Below are 24,996 nucleotides of genomic sequence, written 5' to 3'. Positions count from 1 at the left end.
GCTTCTATCTGGGAGCAGTGAGAGCACCATTGCTCAAGCTCCTATTGAAAAGAGAACATATACAATGGGGTCTTTCTCAGTGCCTCTCTGTCTCCATTAAAGATCCTGGGAACACAACACTGTTCGGAGAGCCACTCTTAAAGGGCCAGTGGGACTCAGGTCTTCGTGAACCTGAGTCCCAGCACCTCCCATCATCATTATCATGGGAACAACAACAACAAAAAAAGCAGGAATCTACGCAGCAAATCAATTATTGCCGAATGCTCTGAATATTGTGCAGGGCCTCCACCCAGGCAGCGAGCGCCTGCATCACCTCAGACATCACAGGCTGCAGCAACACAACAAGACCCGCAGTCTGATGGAAAGCAGCAACAGCAGCGTTTATTTAGACTACAGCTGATGGTGCTTCAGCCTGTTTTGTCTGAAACTTTATGTTCAGGCAAAATCCAGACATTCTGATGACATAATGCTGGTTAGGCAGTAAATATAAACAGTGCAGTGAGAACAGCGTATTTCTTTACTGAAATACTGTCACTGTAAATAAGACATTAATATGCCTGCTTAAATAAACTGTTGGGAGCAATTCAATTAAAAAAATACAAATAAATTGTAAAGTCACTGATGAAGTTCAATGGAAGAAATGCAGAGGATTTCGTGGATTTTTTTAGCCAAATGATCTTTTCTTTCTATCCTTTATTATCTTCTACTTTTTAATCTTTTTACTTTAACAATACACATGAATCAACCAAGCTGTCAGCGTGGCTGCGTGCTCGGACCCTAAACACGATGTTAAACCCGTCAAACCAATGACACAGGGGGAAATCATGCAGAATATTGATTTATCAAGACGTCAGCATGTCAACAGGTTCAAACAGGAACAGTTTACTGCATGCACGTAAGATTAAACCACCACTTTGATGTCCTCATACAGAAACATGACAGAATCTGTCGCAATAATGTGAGAATGTATTTATTACATCCAAACTAGTGCGACAGGTAACACACAGCAAGTTAACACAATGAACTCACTGTGTCTCATTTATTCATAAGTAAACAGACTAATTGACTCCCTGCACGGACAACATGTCGTCTGTCCTGCTGCTGATCCGCTCTGCTCTCCGACACTTTCGACGCGCGATTTACTTTCTGCACTGTTTACAACTTGTGTGTAATCAAAAAGCGAACGGGGAGGAGGAGGGGGGGTTGTGTTGAGACAATCAGCATGCCGCAGGGTTTCTCACATCCTCTGAGAGAAAAGGAGGGAGACTCAGGGGGAGGAGGGGGAGGAGGGTGGAAAGAACTTGAGTTGAGGAATTTGAATCCTGTTTGAAAGGGGGAGAGGGGGAACGGAGAAAGCCAGGGGGGACGTCTGAAGGAGTCTGAGGGAACCGGTGGGCAGCAGAGTGAGAGAGAGAGAGAGACTTGAGACAACAGGAGGACAGGAAACACGGGTTTAAAAATACTCCCTCTGTTGCTACAAATAGACTCGACTTTGGAAAAGTTAATCAGCAGCCGAGATTTTGGTGCGCCTTCTGCCGGGCGCTTTTGTGCTCACTAAAAGAGTCTGGTGGACTGTGCCGCGCACTGGGATCAACCAAAACACAACTGCTCAAGGGGCAAAGCAACAAGACTTCAGAGCAGCACACAGACTGTCTCCTAAAAAACGGAACTGAAACGACGGGATCCGGTTTATTTCGTCCCCATCTGCTGATCTGGTGCACATTTTCAGCATCTGCCGGAGTCACAGCAAAACTTTTTCAGCGCACAGCTTCGGATCTTTGGTCTGCTGAGATGCGGTGATGGAGTCCGCTCTGCTTATGAGGCACATTTCCAGAGGTGGTCTCCTGTCAAGAAAAGCCATGAGCTGGACTAAATGCTCCTTTTTGATCGCCTCGGTCGTCTTGTCTGCTTGGAGGCCAGTAACCGCGGGCATACTGACAGGTAAGGTTTCATTTCCACTGAGCGCAGCTTTTCATCTAACCTGACTGCTGTTAGTCTACTTCATTGCGAGGAAAAACATCGTAACGAGCAATTAGCCCAGTCAGCCTTCTGCTCCTAACTCATTAAAACAATTTGCTTTGGGGTGGCGAGTGCAACCACAGCTGCTTGTGCGCTCAACATCTGGCCAACACGAAGTGATTCACTACAAATAAAACAAGGTGATCAAAGAAAACAAATAAAAGACAAGCTGTGTTGGCTCAATCAATTAATTCCTATGCTGTAAGCGACATGTAACCTGTTCATACCCGTTTAATCAGTGACAGCAGCTAAAAGGTGGAGGAGGGGGGTTTTGTTGTGGAGAGCTGTTTTTCCTTGGCTGGAATCAGAAGCTGGATCTTGTTTTTGAGATCAGGTGCAGCAGAAACTCATCTGCAGCTTGGGAACCAGGATTCCCACCAGCCACAGACCTTCGGGAACACTGTGGAATTTTAAGATACGTATTCCAGGCAATGAAAGGGCGAAGGCTTAAAATAAATCCTGCTGGGAAGTGAGAGAATCATAAGAAACTGACTTGAGCAACCCAGAGACAAGCCTGCTGTTATTGTGCCACAGAAAGCTGGGAACGTTGACAGTCGCCTGCATACCAGGTATTTCAACATTAGGAACACAAGTTTGCAAACCCTGCCAACCGTCACTCAGAAGTCTGTATCTGTTCTGACAATCTGCTTTGTTGTTAAGTGTTTGGAATCCATCAGCTACTGCAACTGGTGGATGAGCACGCGGAGTCCCTGCAGGGGCCTCCACCTGTCAGCTCATATGTTTTGACCATTAAAGTCAGGCTTGTCTCTCTGGGAGCTGTACCTCTGCCCCCAGCAGATCCATGACCAGGACGGCCAGAGATTACCAGACACCGCTGTGATTTATAAGACCAGAGTAGTGGTTTCAAAGAGAGTTTTTCCTGATGTCTCAGTTCCTATTTGGATGCAAGGATGGCTGAGGATGGCCAAGGAGTGAGGAATGAGGAGGGGTTCCGGGAGGGGGGGCTTTGGTTTGTGAGTCAGAGCCGGTCTGACTCAGACTAAGGCGGTGAAATGATGGATGGGGTAAGGGGGCAAGAGCGGAGGAGAAAGAGTTTGAAGGGGAGGTGGCAAAATGTGTAGCGATGAATCCAAAGAATGGCATGGAAAGGAGGCTGAATGAGAAAAGGGCAAAAGGCGCGGCCCTGAATGGAGGGGCGAATTAGGAGGATAAATGCTCAGACTGTGTCGGGTATTTTTGGTATGTGCAGGTCCGCTGACATTTAACATCTGAGCTTTTTGTACGAGAGAGAGAGTAGGAGTCGGAGTCGGAGTCGGAGTCGGAGTCAGGACGAGGGGGGGAAGTGTGGGACCCCGAGAGAATTCAGGGGACAAAAGGGAGGAGATGGAGTAGTTAGCCGCAGATGAATCACTGGAGACAGGCCACACACACACACACACACACACACAGTTTAACCACGGCCTGCTCCCTCTGTCTACCTCTGCATTCTCATAAAAGGTTTACGAGCTTATTATATTATATGAATGCAAAACACAGAGAGAGAGAGAGAGAGAAAGTAGGGCTTTTTTTGTTCAATATGCTGCTGAAAACAACAAAGTCAGGGCTGCGCAGATTCTTGAAAGTGCTCAGCCAAGCTTAAAAATAAAGGGAGGGATGACTTTTAACGCCAAAAAGCACACAGAGAGACAGAGAGGCGGCGAAGCAGAGGCTCAGCAGGCCCTTTCATTCATTGCACACTCCCAGAACAAGCTTTTTGAATGCTGGGTTGTGTGTGTGTGTGTGTGTGTGTGTGCACAGTACCAGGGGCATGCTCTACTTATGAGCGAAATGAGTGCTGCCAGAGTGTGCTATTTTACACTACAGGCCTGTTTTCAGCAGCTGAACTCTGTGGGTCTGAGACGGGTTCCTGCGGGGTCACAGTGAAGGGCCCCAGAGGTTGAAGGTTGGCCATGAAACCGACTAGGAGGGCGGGTTGACAAGCTTGAGAAAATCTTTGCAAGCATCATTATGTGAAACAACAGTGATTTATTCATCGTAGTCCTGAAATTCAAAAACAGAAGAGACTAAAGGATTCCTGTGGGAGAGATCTGTGCCCGTCGTATGAGTGTGAATGTGAAGCTCCTTGTGGAACAGCTTGCATGTCTCGCCCTCAGCATCAGGCCCACTTCTCATTTCTGCTGAAAGTCTTAAAAGTAAGAAAAAGCAGAAGCAGTTCATGCTCATCATATTTACGGCGACACTTTCCACATCCTTTTTTTTTTTGACGTTTAGCAGATTCGCAGACGTCTTGGCAGACGACCTGCAGGCTTATCGCTGGTGTCTGAAAGAAGCCCTGAATGTTTTTAGTGTTTGTGTTGAGCTCTCTGTGCCGGGACCGCCGTCCTCTAACAAGGAGCTTTTTGTCCCCGGTATCAGCTCCGTCCTTCTCAGGTCAGCCCCTCAGTCAGTGAGGGACACAAGATAACCGAAGTCATTCAAAAAACCAGCGAGCTGCTGGACGAACTCTGGTTTCACTTGCTGCTGTCGTACCTCAGCGATGGCTGAAACAAGCCGGTTCGGCATAAATGAATGATTATATCAGAACGAGCACATTGCTAAGCGAAGGTTTTAGTGGTGAGAGCATCAGGTGATTAACTGAAAAGTCAACAACAGTTTTGGTGATCGTTGAAGTGTTAAAGTTATTCATTAAACCAAGAAATTTGCTGCTTCCAGCTTCTCGAATGTCAAGATTTTTTGCTTCTTTGGGGGCTTTTGGACCACAATTTGAAGACGGCATCTTCAGCTGTTGGAACTTTTGATGGGCATTTTACGATTTTCTGACATTTTATAAAGACATGATTTATCAGTAAATAGACGATCAATTCATTAACCCATAATGAAAACAGTCATTAGAATAGTAATATCATATGAAGCAGCAGAACCTCAGATCCAGCAGAATATCATCTTCAGAGAGCATAACAGTAGGAGGGTTTGCTGTCACAAAATAACACTTTCATTTACTCTAATGTGTGTAAGGCTCATTTTAAGCGCTGACAGGAAAACAAACCCCTGATCTTCCTTCTCTTGATCAAAGATTTGGAGTTCGTGCAGAGTCCCACTACTGTCGTCTCTTCGCTGGGCAAACCTGTGAGGATGCACTGCACGCTGAAGGGCACCGGGGGCGAGGAAGAGGAGCCTCCTGACGTGCTCTGGCTGAGAGACGGCGCCCTGCTCCAGTACGCAGACACCAACCAGTTCCAAGTCCACACTGGCAGCAACAGCTGGACGGTCATTAGCACACTCAGGTAGGTTCATCTGTTGTCAGGCAGCCACACCTGACCTAAAAATGTCAGCCATGCATCTGCCGTGGTTGTTTTTATTTCCTGTTCCTCCACCTTATCCTTAAACCTCGCTTAGCCAGTACTGCTGCTGGATTACATCCGCATGTTGACTTCCAGCCGCTGTGGATCACTTTGGAATTGAGTCTGAAAGAAATGATAAAACCCAACCCATGTGCCTCTCCTGCTGTAGCTCGATGTATTTAATCCTGGCATGATTGGATGGCAAAATTTGGAAAGTAATCAGCGTCTGCGCATCTTACTGCCTCCGTCTGCCTGTTTTATCAGTTCAGTTTGTCATTGTTTCATCTTTCAAAAACCTTTCAAATCATATTTTTTCATCACTTTCATACTCTCAACAGTATTGAGAAGGTCCAGCTGCCCGACATGGGCTCCTATCGATGTGCTGTTCTATCAGAAAGCCACCAGACGTACTCTGAGGTGGGGAACATCCAGCTGGAGGGTGAGTTCGTCTTCAGCCCCCTGATGTGCACAATAACAGCTACGAGAATAAGCACGTTTCCTCTGAGTGCGACCGTTTTACTTGTGTTGTTAAAAGAATCGAATTCCTGATTCAGCTAATCGTTTCTCAGGTCTTCCTCATTTCTCTGTGGAGCCCCAGCACATGTCTGTAGTGGCCAACGTATCCCTGAGCCTGAGCTGCGTGGCCCACGGACCTCCAGAGCCGGTCAGGGTCATCTGGCTGCAGGACGGAGCTCCCCTTAACGCCCTGACAGACCTGGTGGCCCTGTCACCCTCCACACTCAACCTCACAGGTATCAGCTTTCTGTCTGTAAGCTCAACGGTCAAGGCCGCATGTATGCAGCTTAAAACATACAACCTCAGTCGACTCCTGAGGGCCTCTCACTTCGCTCTGCCTCAGCCTGGTGTTCAGTGAATTTGTTTAGTCTGAAAAATGCGGATTATAAGTTACATTAATTAGTAGATTAATTGACTGCTCGTTTCAGCAGCACATTAGTCAGGTGAGAAGTTGCTGTCAGCAGCTTGTGGCCCCAACTTTTTAAATGCCTAGAAACAAGACAGATTTCAGAATCACTGGTTTTAATTTAATCTATTTAGACCGCTTATAATGCACTGCTTCAAAAGCTACACTGCAGCTATTTTCTACAGTTTCAAAGGACTCTAACCCGTCCCCCCGAAACCCTCCGTGGCCAAAACAAAACCTCCAAATAACCACCCTGCCCTGAGAGAACAGGCAGGCTGGCACAGTTCCAGTGGATCCATTGAGGACGTGCCTTTTGATTTTGTGGTCGGTGGGTGAAAGCAGAGCAGCAGGCACGAGAGGGACGATTAGGGGGGAAAGAATAAAGATGGCCAGAGGACACAGGGAGATAAAAGAAAGAAGAGGGAAGGAAAGAAAGCTGCCTGAATGCGACCCACAGCTGCCTACCTGATAGCTGGCCTGCGTTAAGTCCAGTAGTTGGAGGCCAGGCGGAGTGCGTTGAGTCAGACAGAAGGGGGAGGAGCAGGTGGCAGCGGTCGGTTTAAGGATCTGGTTTGACTCATCAGAGCAGGCTGGTTAGTGCTGACCAGAATCCGTTTGACAGTAACCTACACTCACTTCTCTGGAATGGGCAGCTGTGCTGGGAGACCACAGCTCCAGGCTGACGAGAACACAAATAATCTTTCAATAGGCCCATAAAGAGAAATGGCATGAAGTCCGTTCCAGCCATGTAGGAATCACCGGCAGCACATGTTTGAGGCAGTTTCCATCTACGTCTGACAGTGTAGGAAGCTCTTTTAATGCCTTCCAGCTTTAGGGCAGGAAGTAACTGGACAAGATTAAGATTTAAAAGATTTAAGTTCAATGTCTGCTTTTAAGTCCTTCAGACCGACAGTGAGTGCCTGAAGTCTGCGAACATCAGCAGATACTTGGCGTCTTCCCTGGTGATGTTCTGCCAGGCCTGCGCCGCAGCCATCTTCACTACTCGCTTGCTTCCTGAACTTTTCGCCTTCGGTGATATTCTGCAGCAACCGAAGCACATTCACTTGCATTTGGGTCAGACGACAGCTCTGGCCAGTCGGGAACATTCAGTTCTTTGGGCCTGTAATAATTACTTTGGCTGTATGGGTTCACTCTCTCAGTGTTTTGGGGGTATGTGTGAGAAGAGCCACAAGTCTCGCATTCGTCAGAAAATACTGATCCTCTTAAAGACAAAAGTCAGCCCTTTAGCCTCATTGTCATTAACTTCAGGGGCTGGTTTCAGTCCCTCAGATTCAAGTCTTATATCTTTAGCCTTGGTTGCAGCCTTAACGCAGTCTGTCACATCAGGAGCACCTCACTCACTGTCATTCCCAGCTGACATTAACACTCTTAGTCAACGCTGTGCTCATGAGCTCAGGAGTACTTCCTTCCTACTGACTGATTAGGACATTTTCAGCTGATCGGGGTATATTGTGTTGTGGTTTGCTTTTGGGGAAGGAAGGAGACAGAATGACGAGTGGCGCAATTTCGAGATGGCCTGACGATCAGTTCATTCACCCACACAGCCAGTGGTCATCCCCCACCCTCACCCTCCTCCCTCCTCTTCCCCTCTCACAATCCCTGGCTTCGCCCAGAGTGGATCGTGCCCCCTGTTCTTTTTCCGGCCACAACACAATGGAGGCATGGTGCCGTCGGCGCAGAGCAACACACTGTGTGATTCTGTCTCAGTTTGTGGCTGATGGACAATGTTAGGGTGTTAGATAACCGTGATAAAACTCCAACGTCACATGTTTCAGTGTGTGTGTGCGTGTGTGTGTTGCGGAGTGACTCGAGTGTGTGAGCATACTGTGAGTCACTGTGTGAGGGGACTCATTCTCTGCTGAATGTCTGTGTGTGTCACTCAGACGAGCCTCTTGAAGGCAGCAGCTCGGCCTTTTACACCTGGACTTCAGCGCCGTAGTGCTGAAAAATGTTCAGCTTCAAAGGTTCCTGAGTCACTGCTCAGGAACCTGCAGTTCAAGAATGAGTCAGTTTGTCCTCTACATCAAATACAATATGCATGAATCAAGGCTTCACGTTGATATGTAGTTTGTTTGATGTTGAAAATTTGTTTGGATATTGTTAGGCTGACGGGGTTGTAATGTAAGTGAGTGAAAGCTTTAAAATCAAACGCGATAAGTCAGACACACACACTCGCAGATGGTGTTGAGTGGATTTTTACCTTTATAAGGCCATTACTGCTCGTGTGGTTTTGATGAAATGTGTGTGTATGCGTGTGGTACAAAGCAGGTTTGCATTCCCGCTGCCAGACTTTCTATAAAATTATTTTAGAAAGAGCCTGTGCTTGGTACTTTAATTGCCAGAAGTGACGTGTTTATTGTGCATGCCATTGTTTCAAAAACGTACTTTCACTTCAGCAAACGCATACTGATCCCAGAACTGATCATAATAAGAGCTCACGTTATCTTGTGGAAACTATTTCACTGTTCTCACTTCAGTTTGAACTTCCTCACATCAATGTTATGTGCAACTCAGCAGGCTGGACACTGAGTTCAGAAGACCTCCAGTGTTCCCGCTTCACACATTCATGTTTTTTATTTTCCCCACCAGGTTTGAACAGGACCAGCACCTTTTCCTGTGAGGCCCATAACCACAAAGGTGTGGCCACCTCTGGTTCCGGCACCATCACAGGTAGACGGCAGACATTTCAACCCTCCTCATTCGGTTTTAATACACTTCTCCTCTTTAAAAGTCCATTAATTCCTTGTTGTTCTATCTTTTTTCTGTGTTGTGCTTTCAGTTCTTCCCTCCCAGCCTCGGAACGTGACGGCTGTCGAGATCACTCAGACCAGCCTGCGTCTGTCGTGGTTGCCCGGTTTTGGAGGCGACTACTCGATAATCCGCTGCTCCGTCCAGGTGAGACAACGTGAGATAAACGTGAGAGAGAGGGAGAAATGCCACAGCTAGCCGGGAAGAATCACTGCAGCTGTTTGACCTGCACGTTAAGCAAACACATCACTCTGCCTGTGACGGCCAGAGCTTCACCTTCTGCAAGCCGAACTTCTAACTTGCTTTTCTTCTCTTAACTCATCCTCAACCCCTCCCTGCTTTATTCACGTACCAGTGGATCAAGTTTCACTCTGGGAAAGTGGCCTCCTGGACTAATCTTATGCAGCGCCACTCCCTCCCTCCCTCCCTCCCTCTGTCTTTCTGTCAGTGTTTCTCTGCTGCTATCCTGCTCTTTCTCCTGGAGAAGGGAGCAGCGCAGCACCACCCATAAACGTCTGGTTCTAATAAAGCTGCCCCTCATACCTCTTTCTGTTCTTGCCCCCCAACCCCCCAGTCCTCCCTCACCCTCACAGGGGAAAAAGGCGAGGGGCCAACTTCAGCAGAATGGGGCAAAAATCTGAATTTAACGCTTCATTGTATGGCGAAGAGAAACATGAAAAAGGCTACAGTGTGGAGAGCAGAAAGACATTAGTGTGCTGCACAAAGGAAGCATCAGAAAGAAGGAGAGAGAGAGAGAAAGAGAGAAAGAGGAAAAGAAAGAGGAAAAGGCCGTGACAGCAGGTATTTTGGTTCTGAGCCATTCATGGGGAATGCAGGCTGAAGTGTGACTCAGGGCTGAGCTGTACAATTTGATTAAACACAGTTATTTACCGTTTGGTGATTCATTCAGTCAGGAATGACTCTCTCTTTCACACACACACACCCACACACACCCACACACACAAACACACACTCCTCATTCATACAACTTAATACTCCTTGGAATCACACCACCACAGCCACCACAGGAAAAGTCACTTTTAGCTTTCAGTTTCTAATATGACCTCCGATTACATTTCTAACGTTGTGTGCTGGACACACACACACACCAAATTTGTGGTGTGTGTTGTCCAAAGGTTTTCGGCTCGTACGGTAAAAGCCCACCCTGTGCAGTGCAGGCTGCAGCAGAGAACAGTAGATGCTGTCCGGTAACTTTAATGTGGTTTTAAAATTTCTGCAATGTCGGATTTTTTCCTGCTTCATGTTCCTCTTTAAATGTGTTTACCGCTGAGAGTTTGCAGAGATAGCATTTCTCTGCCTGAGATTTTTTGGCTGATGGGTTCTGCTTTCGGTGCACCTGACTGAGTCTGGGTTACGTTCAAAGCAGCAACGAAGCACATTTCATACAGTTTATGGCGATTAACACTCACTGACCGTGACTATAACCTCCTGTCTTTTGCTCCGCGATGCCTCATGCCCAGAACTCTCACTTACTGTGCATATTGGGGAAAATACTGGAAAAACAACCTGGTGAAATATTTTCCAAAGTTGTCTTTTCCTTTAGATGTTGCTTTCCAGTGTTCACAAATAATTTCAAGCATCTTTAAAGCAACACAACAAGGTAACTGACTGATCACGCAGAGGCTGCAACCAAGTTTGTTATCTGAATGTTCCAGGCCAAACATCTGGATGAGTCCTTCACAGCAGGCCCCGATAAGATGATCCACAACCAGAACGTGCACATCCCGCCGGCCACACACCTCATCGAGGACCTGGAGCCCCACAGCCTCTACGCTGTCAGGGTGGCCTGTCACAGCAGCCAGGGGCCATCTGACTGGTCGCCCTGGGTGGAGCTGCGCACCAAAGAAGGAGGTGAGACTTCCAAGTTTGTTTTCACCCTGGATGTGTGTGACTCTGTGTGTGTGTGTGTGTGTGTTTATGGGATCACCTCCTCTCAAGTGGGCCAAGGTTAAGGCCGTGTTATCTGGCTACCGCCTGAGGTCCACGCCCGAGTCTCCTCCCACTCCTTCTGTGTACTATAACCGATGTTGTTACTCGGCGCCAGGGATCATTTTACAGAACCATGAAGTAATTTTGCTTGCATTGCACGTAGTTTGTACGATTATCTCAAACCTTATCGGATGTTATCTCAAGTCTCGTCAAAGTCTTAGGTGAAGTCTCAAGAACCTGAGGACGAGTCTCTCAGGGCAGACCTTCGCCCAGGTTTGATCGGCAGTTTGATTGTTTTCTAACACACACCTCACACCTCAAATCCAAGCTGTCACCTTCAGTGGCCCCCCATTACAATGACGGGTGTTTGACAGTTTAATGATCTAAATGGGATACCTTAATGATCAGTGACACTGATTGTTTTTTTTCCCGAGCTTGTTTTGAATTGAATTCGCTGTTGGTTAAACTCTGTCATCTGCTTCTCGGCTCGATTGTGGGTGAGTCAGAACTTCTTGGGAGCCCACTGTATGACAACAAGGAGTCAGCGAATCGAGTTACAGTGCTCTGTTAGTCATAATAGCCCTGCGCCCTTTTAATTTAGTCCGTGTTTATGAAGAACACCAGAGCTGCTGTGCCTCTGCAAAACCCGGCTTCAAATGTAAACTCCTGAGGCAGGAGGCGCTGCGGGGACAGAGTAGGTGGAGACGGAGAAGACGGGAGGGAGGGTGGATGTTAAACTCTCCTGAAAGGCTTCAGTTAGGATTGCAGCACTGTGTCCAAACTGTAATGCTAGGCTGCTGTGTGTCTCAGTTTAAAGTGAGGTGGGATTTTCCATGCCAGCTCATGCTGTCTGCATCTCAGGGCGAATATGAGTGGAAACAGAGCATACAGAGAGGGGAGATATGCCACGGGAGGGATGGTGGGGGCTTTCCAGACTGGAAGCTGCTTATAATGTGAAAACAAATCAACACAGCATTTCTCATAAGCAGAAAAAGGGAGAAGTGGCACTTGTTTGGAGAAGGACGAAAAGGGGTTTTGAGATCCGAAGGCTACACTCAGGATTTTGAAGTTTCACTTCTTTATTGTGACAAAATTCTTCAAGTCTCTGTTTTGTTTCAGTGGAAAAATCAAAAATCCTCTGTTCCATTGCCATTTGGACAACACTGTTTCATTTGCAGCTCCGTCTTCCCTCCCTCCCTCCCTCCCTGTCTCTCTTTGCACTTGTCCTAAAGAGTCAGAGGATGAAAAAAAAAAACAGAAGATAAGATTCAGCTGGTGCTCAAAGATAGCTCAGGAGGCGCTGGAGGTCAAAAGGAGTGAGAGAATGAAGGGGAGAGGTAGACTGCTCACAGCGTCAGTGCTGAACACTGTTACAAAACTCCCATCCGGCTCTGAGGTCTGCCTTTCTGGACTTTGTGTGTGCTCTGTTTGTTTCTCATTAATATAAATTGTACAGATATGCGCTGCATTATCTCTTACATGTGTCATCCTGGCACAGACACTCCCTGTCTCCTGCTTAATGTTTTCACTCCATTGCAGGCTCCTTCCAGCTCTTTTTTTGTTTTTATATCCACTCTCTGTTTCTCCCATTATAACACCAGTGTGGAATTCCTGCATGAAACCAGCTGAACGAGTCTTTCGACGTCATTCCTCCTCCATCTCTCATTTCTCCCTTTTTTTTGACCTCAGATGACCTGAGATTTCTCTTTGCCGAGCACACGGCTATAGGCACTGTGGGAAAAACAAAAAGAAGGAGGTTAGTGGTGGGACGAGGCAGAAGAGCAGGGAAACGAGGGAAGGGGGCGCTTTGAGAAAACACTCATTTTGCTGTTTTCCCAAAGCCTGCTATTCTCCCTGGAGGATGAGCGAACAGAAAAGAAAAGGGGGTGGGAGGCAGGGTCCTGTTGGTGGGAGAGGAAGTGAGACGACCCGTGTCACCCTCCTAATCCTAAAGCTACAGTGAGATTATGTTTTACGCATCCATTCTGTTCGGGCGTTTTCCTTCCACTTTACTAAGTAACTCCAGAAATTCATCTTTTACGAAAACAAACCAAATGAATGAACTGAGAGCAGGTGTGGCAACGTTTGACAGTCATCAGTTTGTGCTCAAACCGCTTTGTACGTGGTTCGCTGCTCTGAAAAGATAGCCGAGGACCTCTTGGGTCCCGCTTCATTTTTGTTACGTCACATCTGTCTGAAGCGACGGCGGATTTAATCCAGAGTTATGGGACACCCAGAGTGACTGTCTCGATGGAAGTGAGTCATGACGACGTGGCAACAACACAGACACATTAATGTCGCATTTAATCTTGTTTAATACAGCCAGCGAAAATACAGCTTCAATTAAAGCTCTGTTTACTACACACAGACAGCAGTCAGTGAAAATTAAAGCGAGGTGACTTTAGTGATGACACAACATTTGTGCGCCGACTGATCTGGGAATCTTGTTTTCTGTGCAGTGCCGAGTTTGTTTTAATTTATGGAGAACAGAATCCAGATCCCAGGGTTATGAGTCAGTTTTTGGCTTAAGGGTGACCCTTTTCCATCCATGTGTTGACCCACACGGAGACAAACCAGACTGAGAGGACGAGATGAGGCTCACAAAGAGAAAGAGAGGAGCAGCCCTGCCCTCCAAACAATGTTTAAATGTTATCCGACACGGCTTCTTCGATAGCAGCACGCAACAGGACGTGAAACAGTAGTGTGCTTTGGGTGCAGATGTTAACCTCTGCTTTTGTGAACTAATTCGGCTCAGAAGTGTTTGTTTCTCAGCCTCTTGCCAAGCCTGGGCTGCATTTTTTCTATCTGTAGTTTCAGCATTTCTGTAAAAACGGCACCAGCGCACATCTCGTTTTCATTTTGAAACTCCCCGAATTTTGCAACTAGAGTTTATTTATGTGAAAACAGTTTCTGTTGTTTCCTCCTCCCCCGAGTTTTACGTCAAACAGTTAGCGTCCCTTTTCTCCTGAACTCATAGCTCCATGACGAAGCATTACCACAGAAAGGGCAGGGAGGGAGAGGAAAACTTGGAAAGAAGGAGATGAGAGAAAGGGAGCATGTAGGCCGAGAAGGAGGCCGAAAGAGAGAGAGATGACGGATCATAGGTGGAGACGAACTGCTGGAACGAGCCTGACTTGGAGGTTGTTTTCGTTGCCGCTGGCAGGCAGAACAGGGACCGCATGTGGAAACAATCACCCGCCAAACGCTTCCTGATAACATCATCCACAAAGGCTGGGCCATGTTTCCCAAACTCACACTGACTTGGTGCATGAGTGTGTGTGTGTGTGTGTGTGTGTGTTGGTGTGGACGAGTGTGGGTGTGTGTGAGTGTCCGGCTGGTTCGTGTGAGTCTCTCAGCCGAGAGGGTGAGAAGCAAAGACAAAGAGAGCTTTAACTCAAAGGGCAACAAAGGAAATAAACACTGTCGGCTCTTCACGAAAAGGCTCTTGGATTTCTTTGCCGTACCGAGCATCAATCACGCACACACGCACGCACACACAAAAAAAATTCCTCACACTATTTCTAGCGTGTTGTTCAGCTAGGTTTTCTCTCCACTGGGTATTTCTGCTGCCAGCAGCCTTTTTTTGCTCACTGCTCCAGAGAGCCAGAAAAGAAAATGGCAGGCGAAAGCATCGGGCAGAAATAGGGACGGGCAGAAGGTGGGACGACACATGACGGAGGGAGACTCAGGCCTCAGCATGCGTGTGTGTGCAATCCCAGTTCGTCCAACCTTGCCGAGGCAGACTGAGGTCACCGGCTTCTGAACTCGGCTAAATCTCCCCTTCGCCTGTGGTGCCCTTAGCTGGCCCTTTTTCTCCTAATAAAGCTGAATTCTCCACATTCTCTGACATCTTCTCCCTCCAGCTGTTGGAGTTATCCACACCCTGGAGGCTCCGGCCTGTCAAAACAACACACGCTTGGCTAACTCCCGGCCCGCTGGCCCCTGGCCACCGAGCGCACAGTCGTAACACTGCAGACTCCTTATTCTCACTCATGGTCTTCTGACACGTACGCCGCCACACCCTGAGCTGCATGCTTACCTAACCTTACACGCTGTGTGTTCATGTTCACTTCTGTTTTGCGTTTGCAGTGCCAACAGACCCTCCGGGAAATGTGACCACCGTGCTGAATGGGACGGAGGTGCTGATGACGTGGGAGGGGCCTCCAGGAAAGCTAAATGGAGAACTGCAGGGCTACCTGGTGGAGTACAGCACGCCCGGCTCGCAGCAGGTCAGCCTGGGACACAGAACAGGACTGATGGATAAAAAGACAGAATTCAAGCTGCTTGATGCCAATTGTCTCCCTCTTTGCTGTTGACAGCTTGTTGTGGATACTGGATTGGACACTGAGCTGTCAATCAATCTGTCCCTCCCCCTGTCCAACGTGTCTTTTCGAGTGTGTGCCTACACGGGGGCTGGACAAGGACCCTGGACCCCCACGCAGACTCTGATCCTTATTACTCCCGGTGAGTGACATGAAACGTTAAAACTCCAAATGAAAGTATTAAAAGTAACCCTACTTTGACACATGAAATAATCAGATTTTAGCTCGTTTTGTAAAGAGCATCAGTCTCTCAGTGGTTTGTGTACACTCTACATGGATAAACATGTTATTTTTCCTCCTGAAAGTCTTTCTTTTTTTTTGACGCGACTTCTGCTTTCTGTTTACTCCCACAGAGATGGAGGAATTTAGAGGTGAGTGCTGACTGTTTGTTTTCATTCAAAACCCACAAATGTGCTCTCCCGTGACCTCTCAGAGTGGCACGTAATGACACAGTGGCAGTGGAAGTGGGCTCGTGGTGTGCTTTCCACCACAACACTTCTCTTTCTTCATCTGTGTCACTGGGTTCCTTCCTGTGTATCTCAGGAGGAGAAAAAAAGGAAGGAATAGAAAAAAGAGAAGACGGGGGATCTCGGAGAGACGGGAAAGAGGAAGAGGGCTGTGGGGGTGAATGGGGAGACGCGTCATAAATATTTATAACAGGCAGGAACAGTGGAGCATCTCTGTTTGCTTAGTCTAATAGAGGCAGGCAGACAATTCAAACAACAAGATAAAAAGAGGCGAGGAAAGTTCGGGGGTGGGGGGTGAATGGGAGGCGAAGTCGAAAACAGCGAGGTGGAGGCTGTGAGTGATTAGCAGTAATTTGTTGTGAGGAAATTTCAGTGTGTGGGATGGGACAACTGTGCAAGTTTTAAGACTGAGGAAAAAAATGGGATATTTTTAGTCAGGACTTAAATGTTTGGACAAATATGACAAATATGAAGGGCAGGACTGACGGCTCGCAGTCAGTTTGACCAGCTGGAACACATTTTTCCTAACAAAAACGCTGCATATGTATGCAAGTAAACATTGTTGTTTTTTTCTGCAAGGTTATAACAACAGTGTATGTCTGTAGATCAGTTCCTAAGAAAATAACTTGAGGAGGTTTTGTCAAACACATCCAACATTTTCTCACGTAATAACAGTGGAATAACCGTCTGAATGTGTACTCTGGCACTGCGGCGCCTCATGAAGAAGTTCAGCTTTTTGTCTCCTCAGTCCCACGTGACTAAACCCTCGCCATATTTCTCCACACTTCTCCCTCAGGTCCGTCGTCGCCGCCGGCGTTTTCCTGGCACTGGTGGTACGTGGTGATGACCATCGCCGGCGCCGTGTCCATAGCTGTGCTCATGGCTGTTTACGTGGCCAAGCTGCGGCGCAAGGAGACGCGCTTCGGGTGCGTAGGCAGTCGGGGCTGCTAGCGGGTGGAAGGGAGGGACCCGATAACTGTGCCAAACCAGAAAGCGTTGAGCTTTTTTTGTTTTCAGTTCCTTGACCCAGCTGCCTCTCTTCTGCATGCACTCTGAAGCATTTGGCCCGAGTAGCAGACATCTGTTTTGAAAGACCAAAACAGCAATGCCTCCCTTTCTGCGGTGTTTACGCTTCTCTCATTGTGTTTGTCTCCCTTTCGTGTGATGCGTTCACAGAGAGGCGTTTGAACCCATGATGGAGAGCGGAGAGCTGGTGGTCAGGTACCGCGCTCGCCGCACCTACAGCCGCAGGACTACAGAAGCAACGCGTGAGTTCCTCCTCTGTGTCCCTGCATGTTGCTCAGAAAGATGACACCTCAAACGTTTCCTGACTGTCCCTACAGCGATAACAGAGACTCATCTCTCGGCGTGCCCAAACCTGCTTCCATCCCCAGGATAGATAGTGATACAAACAAAATAACAGGAAATCTTTGGCAGTAGTTTCACACACTGACAAGGCAGGAGTGATTTATTCAAACAGGGACATGTGAGGGTCAAGTCGTTCCACACAGCTGTAAAAACACCCCAGGGCACTGTGCCACTTATGCCTTCTTTTATCTTTTTCTGATCGTATCGTGAGACGTACAGTACATTCATTCATGAAGTTACATGGTGTGCAAAACAGCAGAGTTACACTGGACCTGACTGTGGTCGAGGTGTCACACTGGCAGAGCAGAGGAAGGACGGGGAGGATAACATCACACCGAAAGGGGATACGATCATATCAGGGACAAAGTGACTTGACGTACCCCTTTCATGAACTGCATTTCACACTTAAGCTTGTAACAACAGATGAGGAGTTTCCTGACTGCTCTGACTACAGACGAGACGTCATGAGCCAAAGGGGTGAAGCACGGTCTCGTATCGGTGGAGCACAAAGCACTGGTTTTGCGGTGGTTTCGTGTGCCGTCACCAGTCAGGAGTTCCCGTGAGCCGTCAGCATTACAGACAGCGAGGCGTACCTGTAAACACAGCGCACACACTCAAATTTCACGCAGCTGGGTCGCATTCAAGCCCTGACACTGTCCCTTGTGTGGTGTTTGTGCAGACCTCGTACACAAGTCTCAGCTTGCCGCAGCCACAAAGAGGCCAGAAGAAAACTTACTCAGTGGGTAAAATGAGAGCAGCCGAGGAGAAAGAGATGTAGAGATATCGTGTACTCCGAGTGAATGGAGGAAAGATGGGAATAAAGGAATCACACTGAAGGGATTTGGGCAGGATTTACGCTGCTGATGTTGACCAGTGATTTTGTCCAGTTCTCAGGACAAAGTCAAACCCTTGGGTTCCGGTTATTGCATGCGTTGGCTAATAGTCGGTCACGCCAGCATGTGTTGGAACATGCCTGCGGACTGAGCACATTGCAGTGCGACGCGTGGCAGATTGATGGTGTAGCAGCAGCTGGATGGGGATCTCTGAGCATGTTGTTGCCTTGTCGTGTCCTGGCCCAGATGTGAATACAGAGCAAACGTCTGCAGCGCAGCATCCGCTCGCCACCATACGGCTCAGCGACAGCCAGCTGGCCGAAGGCAGACGGGAATATTTAAACCAGCTTAAATCCTCCGACGTCAGCCTGGTCCCGTCGCAGGTTCACGTGCTCATGTGTCCCACACCTGAATAAAGTGTCTATTAGATTTTTACGAGGTTATGTTGCAGTGTAGACTCCAAATGTTCGGATTTTTGAAAAACTTTTTGGAAAATATGATAATCAACATATTGAAAAGGGGTTCTATTATTATCCCAACAGGCCTTAAGTAATTACATATACTGCATATACAATAGAAACATCTTTTTTTATTGCATTAGTACAAATTCAAAGCCTGCTTTAAAACTTTGGTGACTGTAGTGAGTTTTAAACAGGAGGTGTTCAGCTGGAGTCTCATTTTCATTGTTATTTAAGCCGCTGGTGTCTTTGCGGTTTTACGGTCTGGCTGTTTTTCTCTCTTTTCTGTGTTGCTAATTAAAGAGTTTGGTCCCCATTAAAATCCCTTATTTCGTCCTCCTCAGTGAACAGCCTGGGCATCAGCGACGAGCTGAAGCAGAAGCTCCAAGACGTCATGGTGGACAGACATAAGCTAACCCTGGGAAAGACCCTGGGAGAAGGTACCGCTTCGCTCTCTTTTGTTTTTTAGCTGCTGTGTGTGTGTCGGCATCTTTGCTGACACGGGCTGGAGTTAATATGCACAGTATCAGCACAGTGAGTGCCTGAAAAACTGCAAGGAGGAAAAGGCATCTGGATCAGGGTTGGTGCATAGTCCACATTCAGGGCTTATCTGCCTTAGCACCAATGGTTACTTTCCACTTATCTCCAGTCATTTCCATCTGACACCAGTGTGTTTTGACCCTGGTTATAGTGTAACAGTTTACAGTGTGATAACCTCATAGACCCGTTCTCTGTCAGGAGGCTAATTGAACTTCACGGCCGACGTCGTTGCATCTAAACTGAGTGTTTGTGTTTCTTTCCGCAGGGGAGTTCGGCTCTGTGATGGAAGGGCTGCTGACTCAGGAGGAGTCAGTTCTCAAAGTTGCTGTCAAGACCATGAAGAGTGAGTAGACAGCAGAAGTACTCAGAAATCACCACAATGAGCCCCTTCATCTCCGGGAACATGGGCCATTTCATAGACAGCCTCCCCGGGGTCAGAAATTAACAAGTGTTGGGGGCAAAAATTTCATTTTTTTTGACCAGTAAACAGACAAAGAGACAGCCTGTAGAAAATATTGGCAGAAGAAAAAGTTGACCTCACATAAACTGTCATGCCACAGCAAAGACAACTGTATGAAAGCTCCAGATTTGAGAGAGATGGAGTTTACCAGGCTAAAAAACAGCATCTTTATGTGAGGCTTCTCTCAGCTTTGAGCTGTGCTAACAAAAAGTAAAAAGAGACACCAAAACCCCTGAGTCTGAAATAAGAGACGAGCTGCACGCTAACACGCGGTCTCACCTCTGTCACCAGTCGCCATCTGCACCCGCACGGAGATGGAGGACTTCCTTCGCGAGGCTGCGTGCATGAAAGAGTTTGACCACGCCAACGTCATGAGGCTTCTGGGTGAGTCGGGATCAGGTGGAGGGTCACCTGATTCAGATCACAAAAAGACATGTTGTCTCACGTATCTCATGGGGTTTCCTTTCTCAGGTGTTGAGATAGAAACAGAAGACAGATTTTAAGATTAAAAGACAGATGAAATTAAACAGTAAGCCTTCAAACGTCACTGCAGAAAGCTCACCGGAGCTTCTTTCTCCCACAGAAATCGTCCTGATTTACTGCGTTTTCCTCCTTAGTTCAGAAGGAGAATTAAACCTGAGCTGTTTTCAGATGCCGAGTGTTCACTTCTGCACGTACGCGGTGTGTGTGAACGATACTGAGCTGTCGTGTTTTCACAGGTGTGTGTCTGCAGACTGTAGAGAGTGAAGGTTACCCCTCCCCCGTGGTCATCCTGCCCTACATGAAACATGGAGACCTGCACAGCTATCTGCTGTACTCGAGGCTGGGAGACTGTCCTGTGGTAAGCCTGATTACAAACTGTAAAAGCACTGACACACACACACACACACGCACATGAAGGCAGTCCCACACAGTTTAACAACTCGATGGGTTTGGGGTTTAGAAGTTCAGTGAGATGATATCCAAAGGTCAACGCAGACGTCAAGTGGTCTCCATTCACGGCGTTTTGGCAGCTCATGCACTGTGAGATCATCTTTTGCTATCTGCAGTTTTACTTCTCACTGGATGAGATGTTTTTTTGGAATCGAAAAGTGCTGTACGCAGTAAGTCCCTGAGGAGCCGCGTTGAGAAACACAAGCTTAATCAAAACAAGATTCATCCATGAGTTCAGCGAGCGCTGAAAAACACAGCCGTGCTGAACCCGATGGTTCCCACAGGAGGCTTTTCAGACCCAAAGAGTTGGGCTCTAGCGCCCTCTGCTGTGCAGGAAATGAACATCAGCTGTGGCGAACGTGTGATGAAAACCCTGTTTTTCTGTCCTGCAGTACCTCCCGTCTCAGATGCTGGTAAAGTTTATGACCGACATCGCCCGAGGGATGGAGTACCTCAGCGGCAAGAACTTCATCCACAGGGACCTCGCTGCTCGCAACTGCATGTGAGCACAACCTCTGCTGTGTGTGTGTGTGTGTGTGTGTGTGTGTGTGTGTGTTTCCGTTTTCATCCAGGAAAGGCACCTTCGCATGGGCGTTTAATTTAGTTTAATATACAGTGCATCATATCTTTAAGGTACTCATATGTTTTGCATGTGTACGGAAGCCCTAATCAATGCAAAGTAAATTTAGCTTTAACATAAAATCTAGTGGAATACAATTTTAGGCTTGAAATGTAGTGAACTGGAAGGCGTTAAAAATACCCGATTTGTTTTGCTGCACTTGGATGAATGTTCTCTTTCACCCTCCACCACTGCCTGAATGCTAACGCTGCGGTCTGTTTGCCTCAGGCTGAATGAGAACATGAACGTGTGTGTGGCCGACTTTGGCCTCTCCAAGAAGATCTACAACGGAGACTACTACAGGCAGGGGCGCATCTCAAAGATGCCGGTCAAATGGATCGCCATCGAAAGCTTGGCTGATCGTGTCTACACCACCAAGAGTGACGTGGTGAGTTCACCTCCTCTGTGTGTGTGTGTTGGAGGGGGGGGGGACTTACATCGACTGTGTCAGGGTTTGTCCTGTGGTTCAAATTAAAGACATTGTTTTCCGTTTGGAGCTGCCAGGAAATGAAAGCAAGTCAGTAAAAGCTGAGAAAACGCGCTGCTTTAGTAGCCTCATGAAGACTGAGGAGTTCTGACACACTGAGCCGGGGGTTTTCCATTTTCAGCAGACCGTACCGCACACGCATATCATTACCAACACGTGTGAGAAATGAGTCTGATATCGCCTCATGTGTGCGAATGAGGGGCCCGGGTTTCCACGCACATGTGAAAGTGTTCAGTGTAAGTGCTTTCAAAGATGTGCATACCTCAGCAAGTCGTGCATAAAGTGGGACGTCCAGAAAGCTTTAGCTAACATGGCAGTGTTGATCAGTGCTGGTTCATGTATGAGGAGTGTGTCAAAGCTGAAGGTTTTCAAAACTCCTTAACCCTTCCCTTCTGTCTCCCTCTTTCCCACTCCCAGTGGTCGTTCGGGGTCACCATGTGGGAGATCGCCACGCGGGGCCAGACTCCCTACCCTGGGGTCGAAAACAGCGAGATTTATGATTACTTGAGACAAGGAAACCGTCTCAAACAGCCTCCAGACTGTCTGGACTGCATGTGAGTGTCGGCTCCTTCACCGTTCATTCCTCACCAAACACGATCAGCTGACGACGAACAGCCTTTCGAAATCTTTTACCTCCTGATTAGAAGTGACTTTTTACCATAAAGCAATCAACTCTTTCAGTCTCCGGTCTTTCAGACAGCATGTTACTTTAGAACTTCCAGAATTTTTTAATAATGTCCCAGGAAAATTCAGAGTCACAAATAATACACAAAACTGTCTATTTACCTATTTGAAGTATTGACAGTGATATATTATTGGAAAACATACTGGTCGTACTGTCGCAGTGTTTCACATGCGTGAACATAAAGTGTACAGCTAACATTTCTTCACCCTCTCCAGCTACTCCCTGATGTTCTCCTGCTGGCTCCTGAGCCCAAAGGATCGCCCATCATTTGAGTCCCTGCGCTGCGAGCTTGAAAAGGCCCTTGAGGATCTGCCGGACCCCCAGGACCCGGACGAGATCTTGTACGTCAACATGGACGAGTCTCCCATGGAGCTCGGTGCCGTCGGTGGTCGTGACCCCACCGGGGGCCCGTCCCCTCTGTGCCTGAAGGGCCTGGACTCTGTGACCACAGTGGAGGTCCACCATCCCAACCCCAACCGCTACGTCATCTGTCCCCAGCACGAGACCAACCGAGCCCTCTCCGACTCGCTGGAGAGCCTGGACATGCCGGTGTCGTCCTCCACGGCCACGCTGCCTCTACAGCCATCCTACCACTCCACTCCCAACCGCACCCCAGCTCCCACCCCAACTGTGGAGCTGCTGGAGGACAGGGACGGGTCCAGGAAAATGCCCTGGCAGTGATGGCTTCATGCTTATCAATTGACTCGTCACTGCCAAAGTGTGCCATCCTTTCACGCCAGTCCAACACAAGATCTTGCTGCTGACTGTAAGAAGCCTAATGTGCCCCCGCATACAGATTTTGCACAAATGAACTCATATACACACACAGCCGAAGGCATTCCAAGGAAGTGAAGGATTATTTCCTTCGTCAAACCCCTCTCTTCTAAAATGAGCACATTTCACAGTGGGTGTAGAAGTTGATGTAGCAGTAGAACCGCGGTTACAGGACCACAGACAGCACGGGAACAAGCTTTGAGCTCGCGCTGTCGCCCACATACGCTGCAGCACAATCAGAGAAATGAAGTCCCGGCCACAGAAGCAATAAAATACCGACTACCTGTACACAGCAGAGTGATCTCCTTCACTTGACTAAGCTACAAAAAAAGTTTTTAAAAATCAAACGTCTCTGTGAAACCAACTCAGACACTGCCAGACTGAATCTACAACCAAACAAACTCAGGAGCTTGAACTTTTCAGTGAGTAGGCGCTAGCATGGAGGACTCACACCAACCGAGGGAGGAACCCGAGGATCGGTGGGAGGGACAGGAAGGAGCGACGGTGTCTCTTTCACTGAGGGCGTCATCTGCTGAAGACAAGTGGCTGGCTTAAGGTCGTACTGGTAGAGGTTTGTAAGGACAATAAGAGGCTTTCTGGGCTGAAATCGCCAACGTTGTTGTCTTCTTTGAGCTGTGGTTTTTGGCGCAGCATCAAGGTTGGTAGAGTTTTCTCTCCCCTCAGAAGTAATAGCTGAAGTCAGAGGACTTTCCCCAGTAGCAGTAGAGTTAAAAATCAGTTTTAAGAAGCAGGTAATAACAACTGAAGAATTAAACGGGGTAACCAAAATCTGAAAGGAAAATAAGATTCCACTGCAGCCTTACAGACTTTGGCGTGAAGCTGAGGAGCCTCCACGGTGTTAATGAAAACCTACAGTAGTTTTATGATAGCCTAATGTAGCTTAATAACAACCCCGTGAGCCCCTCACAGCTCTGTCCAGGTGAGACACCTGAGCAAGTCCCGATTCAGCTCGTCAAACCTCAGGAAGCTGAGACTCTGTGCTCTACGGGGACAGGGGAACTGGTCACATCACAAAGGTACAAATAATCAGAGGCAGGCGGACGGAGGGTAAGGTACGGACATGATGGAGGCAAATGGCGGGACGAGATCCTCGCCTTTGCTCCTGGCTCAAGCACAGTGTTATTTCACGTTTTGTAATTGTTTTGTTTTGTTTTTATACGTGCTGATTTTTGTATTTCTACGACTTTGCACTAATGTTTTTATATTGATGTATGTTTGTTTATAATTTGCATCAGTTCATGTGTAACAGCGTGTGTTTTCATGGCGAGGCAGAGAGCAAAGCGCTGCAGGGCGCTGGACTCCATTGGAAAGGAGGGGGTTTTTCTGTAAATGAAGAGAAACTCGGGAAACCGGGAAACTTGACTAACCTCGTCATCCTGCCGCGCTTTTGTCCATGACATACCTTTTGTTTCTCGAGTTTATAGTCTGTTACCAGCAGCAGAAAACCCGAGTCCAAACCTCTGCTTCGAGGAAATTCACCAGCTGCAACTCCACATCGTGCATGCACTTATTTTTATATGCTGTAAATATCCTTTTGCTTTAGCTCACACGTTGTGTCACGTTTTGGGAGGGTGACTTTTGTTTAAATAAGGCGCAGTGGTTCTCAGTTGTACACATGAAAGGTACGTATATATGAAGCATTATACAGTGATAGCTTAAAATGTACATTTATTGCAGTACTTTTGGAGTTTGAAGGCAGACACAACTCTTGTTTTGTACCAGTATATCTCTTTTCGGTCTTTAAAAGTGTGATCAGCTGACACTCCTTCGTCATGACTGCGGTCACTTCAGGCTTGAATCTTCCTTCACAACTTTGCCATCAGTGCCTTCACGGAGCCAGTGTTTGTGTGCTGATCCTCATACAACAGATGTGTGTGTGTGCGTGTGTGTGTGTGTGTGTGCGGATTGTGATTCTCACTGTGTGTCCAACTGGGATAAGACCGTATCATAATTGCCTTCATACTGTCATGATTTGTAAACGTTTTTTTATACAGTACCTACAGTGTTTTGTATAAGAAATAAACGTGTTCATCTTGAGTGAGCAGTCAGTATTAATCTCACCCACAA

General features: G+C 47.5%; 1 protein-coding gene across 1 annotated transcript; it reads left to right on the top strand.

The window, feature by feature from the left end:
- Positions 1–1,337: 1,337 nt before the first annotated feature.
- LOC124059644 (tyrosine-protein kinase receptor UFO) lies at positions 1,338–24,966 on the top strand. The gene is made up of 20 exons (XM_046389846.1): positions 1,338–1,941; positions 5,054–5,264; positions 5,660–5,760; positions 5,891–6,073; positions 8,854–8,934; positions 9,044–9,159; positions 10,689–10,884; positions 15,052–15,191; positions 15,282–15,426; positions 15,638–15,655; positions 16,548–16,677; positions 16,928–17,019; positions 18,755–18,850; positions 19,216–19,293; positions 19,702–19,794; positions 20,130–20,251; positions 20,736–20,845; positions 21,191–21,350; positions 21,867–22,003; positions 22,350–24,966. The coding sequence occupies exons 1-20, from the start codon at positions 1,800–1,802 to the stop codon at positions 22,813–22,815; spliced, it is 2,817 nt and encodes a 938-aa protein (XP_046245802.1). The 5' UTR covers positions 1,338–1,799; the 3' UTR covers positions 22,816–24,966.
- The last annotated feature ends 30 nt before the right edge of the window (positions 24,967–24,996 follow it).

Source organism: Scatophagus argus, chromosome 5 (genome assembly GCF_020382885.2).
Source record: "Scatophagus argus isolate fScaArg1 chromosome 5, fScaArg1.pri, whole genome shotgun sequence".
NCBI lineage: Eukaryota > Metazoa > Chordata > Actinopteri > Scatophagidae > Scatophagus > Scatophagus argus.
Note: the sequence above shows the minus strand (reverse complement) of the source record. Positions and strands in the feature narration are given on the sequence as shown.

Excerpts from the sequence above, each read along its gene's own strand:
- LOC124059644 (XM_046389846.1), top strand. The coding sequence starts at position 1,800 with ATGGAGTCCGCTCTGCTTATGAGGCACATTTCCAGAGGTGGTCTCCTG. Across the intron at positions 1,942-5,053 it reads AACCGCGGGCATACTGACAG|ATTTGGAGTTCGTGCAGAGT; the intron begins GTAAGGTTTCAT and ends TCTTGATCAAAG. Across the intron at positions 19,795-20,129 it reads CAACGTCATGAGGCTTCTGG|GTGTGTGTCTGCAGACTGTA; the intron begins GTGAGTCGGGAT and ends GTGTTTTCACAG.